At 38.6% G+C, this 6112-nt stretch overlaps 1 protein-coding gene across 1 annotated transcript; it reads left to right on the top strand.

Annotated features, from left to right (window-relative positions):
• Positions 1-2249: 2249 nt before the first annotated feature.
• On the top strand, positions 2250-5806 carry dnase1l4.2 (deoxyribonuclease 1 like 4, tandem duplicate 2). The gene is made up of 9 exons (XM_030777295.1): positions 2250-2382; positions 2592-2690; positions 3206-3300; positions 3418-3504; positions 3710-3822; positions 4433-4545; positions 4891-5048; positions 5192-5288; positions 5690-5806. The coding sequence occupies exons 1-9, from the start codon at positions 2335-2337 to the stop codon at positions 5804-5806; spliced, it is 927 nt and encodes a 308-aa protein (XP_030633155.1). The 5' UTR covers positions 2250-2334.
• Positions 5807-6112: the final 306 nt, after the last annotated feature.

Here is a 6112-nt window from a genome sequence, read left to right as displayed (position 1 = left end):
GTATTAACGTGTGGATGGAAAAGCCTTAAAATAACTAAAAAAAAAAAAAAATCCACAAAAAAATAAAACTTTTTTTTTTTTTTTACATCAAAGATTTTAAGAGATATTTTGTTTTATGTGAATTTTTTGAAGAATGATCAGCACAATTAGATCTCTATGAATACACAAGTTATCTGAGAACTGCGTCAAGTCATTCTAGGCTACAGTGCAAGCGCAGCTGACAAAATGTTGATTCTTTGCCAGTGTAACTTACCGAGATTGTCCGAAAACGTAGGTGGGCTCCACGCACTCTTTGGCACAGGTCAAGAGATACTACTGTGGCTGAGAAACAAACTACAGTCTATACAGAAACCCTTGCTTTCTGATTGGACAAGACGTGAATGTAAATTATAACCAGCTTAAATGTGGCCCAGCCCCATTTTAGTTGGGCAACAATGGTGCAGAACACCCTCTCATTCACTAAACCAATGGTTACCTCAAGACACATTCCTTCTCAGATGTGGAATGTGGCCACAGTACTAAAGGGTGGGGATACAAGTCCAGATATCATCCTGATTTTGGGCTGTGATAGGCTTTGAAGGACAATAGAATGTTGCATTAGTAAATTTGAGGTGACATAATGCCCACTAAGGTGTGTGAGATGATGACTGTTGAATAATAACAAAGCTGTCGCTGTTGTTTTTGAATTTGAGAAATGTCTTTGTATTTATCTATAATGAAGCATAGGTTGGACCTTTGAGTGTGAGGGAAGGAAGGCATTCTCTGTCCGTTAACATCTGTTTGTTTACATTATTTGAGGTCTATTCTGCGATAAAACGAATGGAAATGTACATTGGACAATTAGGCCGGGGATTACCACAGATACCATGGAAACCGTCTGATTATAGTGGCTGCTTCCTGGTTGTTGTCTTGGTTAGTTTTCCACCTGAATTTCCAGCTACTCTCTGCATGATCTGAAAGGGCAAGACTCCTTCCTCATGTTGCCTGGTGTCACTTTGGGTATTTACACAACGTACATGTCCAGACATCCCAGATAACTGTGGTTGTGCCTTCTGGAATGTTTACTGAAACATGACTCTATGCAGTATTCTGGTATTTTAAGACTCTGTGTGTCAGTCATGGGGTTTTTTTTGCACCTGCATTTAAGATAAAGATAAAGAATTCATGATCACAATAATCTGTATTTAAAATAAATGATAGAGATAAAGAATTCATGATTACAGTCACCTGCAAGATTTAAAACACATTCGTTTATAGGAGTAGTAACATGTACTGTGTATGTTATTGATTGTTTCAGCAATCTAGTAAGTTTTGAGGTAACAGCATACAGTGTTACAACTGTCAAATGTCCAACTTGCTCCTGAGAACAAGGAAGTATGTGTTACATTATGTACAGTGGTCTGTGAGTAGATGTCCAGTCAACCATGATCATAAGGCAAATTGCTAATGTTTTTTCTTTGTCAGATGAAAAAAGTGGGAGGAGCTATGTCTTCAGAATGATGTCATTCTAGATTTTATTATGCAATTTCATTATAACATACATCTCCCTTACAACCATTTTGCTATAAGCTATGACGTTCAGATCAGTGGGTGGGCAGTTATCAACAGTAATGTGTAAGTTGAACCACACCCATTCTAATCATCAACAATCCACAGACAAGATATGTTGTTTCCAAGAAAACAAATAGTCCCCTGCAAAAACTGGATTGGCTGATTAATAAAAAAAAAAAAGCAATGTAAACTACAGATGAAGTCTCGCCAGTCACACGCAATGTGGTAAATACAGGAAGAGCGCAGAGTCTGTTATCGTTGGCCACAGCAGACACAGAGGAGAGGGCCTCAGAGGAGAGACGGCAAAGAACAAAGCATCACAAAGGTCGGCTGGAGACAACCCAGGCTGGTACAGTTTGAACCCATCTCAATAGCAGATTTATTTTCACTGCAAAATTCAACCTGTAGCATCTTAAGGCTTTAGATGATCAGATTTCAGGAACTTGAAAACATGTATTATTTAGGCTGTGTGACATTGGCTCCTGATTTGAATGAAGTGTTTGAACTTGTCAATAAAATTGGTAAATCAGTGATAACAAAGCTATGTGAATTATATTGATACAACTGCCAGACCTGACTGTTGGTTGGATTTTGTTAATGTTTAACAGTAAGTTACAGTTTATGTTCAGCAGTCCCCTCTGTTTCCATGTTCTGTTCAGTTTCGTTTGGTGCTCTGCTTGAGCGCTAAGAGCAGAAAGCAGACGTGAAACAAGCTTCGAGGTTTTCCGCTATAGCCTAGACCAGCCATCTGTGGTTTTTACAATTACAGAGCGCCTAAAACTTATGGCTTCCTGTGCAATTAGTTGCAGATCTTTGAACTTTTTGAAAAATGTAACAGCTTTGTCAATTTCAGAGAAAATTTACTGTTTTGTTCCCCTTTCTTGCTCTGTAGATGACTGTTAAGTTGGACATTTGCATGATTTTTTAATGCGGTATCATATCATGTGTAGCTGTCATGACCGCCTCGGGGCTTAAGCTCTTAATATGACAACATCTGTTATACTGTCTTTACACAGAGTTTTTATTGTTTTGTGTTACAGGTGTTCCTGCTTGGCATCATGAAGATTGCATCTTTTAATGTGCAAAAGCTGGGCAAAAACAAACTGGAAGACAAGAATACGGTTAAATATCTCATAAAGGTGATTCTTAAAAATAATTGGATCATAAATAAATAAAATAATCTTGGAGTGAAACAACACCATGAAAACATGCAAAAAGTGTTGATCCAGTCGTCCAAGCATTTGAATAAAGACGTGCATTCAGTAGTTTGTCACTGATAAAAGTACCACAATGAGAGCTGCTCATTTGTTCTCATGTATACGAAGATAGGACATGTGTTTAGTTTGGAGGCAGGTGTTTGTCTTGGACAGGATTGGTTAGGTCTTGTGTGGATAGCGACATGGATTATTGCATCATGTTAAAAACTTCTGAGAACACAGTGTAATTTTTCTGTGTAATTCTGACAAAGTGCCCAGAGAGGAGTTCCGCGAACTTGTGCGAGACAACAATGAAAAGGTTTTGTTTTTTCTTTTTTTCCAAGAAAACATAGAAACTCTAAACAGCACAGCCACTCCTCCATACATTTCTATGAATACGCTGTAAGGAGCTGGACGTACCAATTTGATGAAGATCTGTCCATCATTTGTCTTTACAGATTGTGTCCCGGTACAGTATCGTTGTCATCCTTGAGGTCGTTGACAAGTCTGGAAAGGCGATGGAAAAGTTCCTGAAGGAGCTAAACAGAACAGGGTCAGTTTCATTTTCACACATTCACTCTCATATCACGCATAATGAGTCTTTTTTTCGTTGTTCAGAAACTGTCATAAGGGTCTTAACATCTATTGTATTCTGCTATTAATTTGACAGTGCTAATCGGAGACATCCGTACAGTATGAGAATAAGCTCCAGGCTGGGACGAACTGTTTATAAGGAACAGTTTGTCTGTCTTTACAGGTAGGGCTTCAAAGACCATCTACACTCTCCTTTCCACATTCTGAGCGTCCATTTTTATTTAAATATTTTGTGATTTTTCTGTTATATTTTATGGATTATGTGGTCCCCAGTTGTCTCTCCATGTTCTGTAACTTATAGCAGAGTGATGTTGTTACCACTGGATGAATGCCATTTTAACTGCAAATTGTTCTCCTTTATCAAAAAGACAAGATGAGGTGAGTCTGATTGACACCTATCAATATGAGGATGACCAAGAGGGAGATGAAGATGCCTTTTCACGGGAGCCTTTCATTCTCCACTTCTCCTGCTCCAAAACAGGTCAGAGTGGCATCCACTAAACCCAGTCCCCATCCGTAATCTGTTCTTTAGTCATTAATCATCTCTTTACTGGTGTTGATCATCATTACAATGTTCTAACAACTTATGACATTGTTACAGGAGCAATACCGTAATCCCATTACCCAATCCTCCACCTAGAAAGCCAATGAAATAAGATGACTGTGATTACAAGTAAAAAAAGATATGCAGAAAGTAAAGGGGAAAAAGGAAAAAAAGGGGAAAAAAAATACACAAAGTGAATAGGCAAAACAAAAGAGAACAAAAGAGAAAGATTGAACGAAGGAAAGCTCATCCACTATGCTTCCCTTTGGCAGCTGCACACAGATTTGCATGTACAAGTTGGCTACAGTCAGCTTTTACTCTAAAAGACCCAAAGGCTGACAGCAAAGCAATTAAGCCAATCATAAAGAGACCTTGTGTGACAAGACTATCTTAAAACACAGAAACTGAGTTTAAGATTACCTTTAAAAAATTTCTACTTAAATGTCAGACATAATACACGGTTTGGCATGTCTTCACTGGTTCCTGTGCATGGGTTCGTATGTGTGTGTGTGTGTGTGTGTGTGTGTGTGTGTGTGTGTGTGTACAGTAATCAAAGATCTGGTGCTCATCCCTGTACACACAAAACCAAAGGACTCAGAGAAAGAGTTGGATGAGCTGTATGATGTAGTCCAGGCTGTAATGAAGAAGTGGAGCACAGATGTAAGTGTAATGGAGTATAGACATAAAGCATACAATGCTCTTAATTATACATACACACAAAGTACAATTATATGTATGCATATACATAGAGTTAAAAAAAGAAAAGTAGTCAATTAATAATGAATGTTAAGCAATGGTAAATACATCTGTGCATTTCACCAGTTCTTCTTTACCTTGTCATGAAACACATATGGATGTGCTGTGTTACTCTCTTGGTCCCTCAAGTTCTTATTTCACAAATTTACACCAATGGTACTACAAGGTATGAGAGCCACTGGACTGGACCAGTACAGTTGTGAACAAAGCATTATGTAGATGTTACTGTAAGGCTTATGTCTTCTCTAGAACATTATGATCCTGGGAGATTTCAACGCGGACGGTGCCTATGTTTCCAAGAGGAAAATGAAGAACATCAGGATCCGTAGTGACCCAGACTTCCACTGGCTGATTGGGGATGATGTGGACACCACGGCGAGTCTGTCCAATGACCACACCTACGACAGGTCAGCTGGTACACTCACAAACACTGGTACATTACCCTCACAAAGAACAAATCTGTCTGATTCCATCCAGTCAAATCATGTCATTGTAGATGGTAAAAAAAAGAGAAAAAAAAAAAACATATGGTGTAAACTTGCGTCTCTAGGATTGTGGTGTACAAGGATGACATGCTCAAAGGTATTGTGCCAAGGTCTGCCAAACCTTTCAACTTCCACGAGGCTTATGGCATAACAGAGGAAGAGGTGAGTCACTGACCAAAACTTAATGGACACATTAACACAGAGGGTTATTGTTTAGCTAAACTACAGCATTAAAAACACCTATTTCATATAGCCCTCTCCCAAACCAGGTCTTGTGTGACAGTTCTCCTGAATTGAAAAACAACTCTAAGCTATTCCTAATGAGGCAGATCTCCAGAGCAAAACTTAAAAGTGACTTTTGTGTGTTCTCAAAGTAAATGTGAAACCGTATTAAAGTCAAAGCTGACAGGCCCCCTAACTGATGGTTAAACAAAAGTTTGGTAAAAAAAAAAAAAAAAGGCTAGAGCACATTTGATGGTAGCGCATCCAACTAGCATCACAGTCAAAAGTGTTTTTGTCTCTCATAAGGTCTCAAACACATGCTCTCTCCCCTCACCCTCCAGGCTCTGGAAATCAGTGACCACTACCCTGTGGAAGTGACTCTGAAGAAAAAGTCGTCAGCAAAGCCTGGAGCCAGGGCCAGGGCCAGGGCCAAAGCAAAGACAAAAAAATCCAGATAACTGAACAAGATGTTATACTTATCAATTGTAACAAGAAGGTAAAACATACTGCAGATTGATTTTAGACTCAACACGTCCAAGCTGAGATGTGTGAATATATGAATTTCTAAATGGTTAAAAGATTCTGCAGATCTCTGGGATATGTTTTGCATTTTTACTTATTTTATTTTTTTGAGGATGATGTGAAGATTCTGATTTAAGTCATTCTGTGACCATTTGCAAGACAGACAAAATGTTTTCGCCATCTCCACTATTTGCCGGTTACACCAAACTAATAAAAACTCACCAACAGTTACAGAACCTAAA

The sequence above is a fragment of the Chanos chanos genome, chromosome 6 (assembly GCF_902362185.1).
Source record: "Chanos chanos chromosome 6, fChaCha1.1, whole genome shotgun sequence".
NCBI classification, from domain to species: domain Eukaryota; kingdom Metazoa; phylum Chordata; class Actinopteri; order Gonorynchiformes; family Chanidae; genus Chanos; species Chanos chanos.
This window is presented reverse-complemented; position numbering and strand designations above follow the sequence as displayed.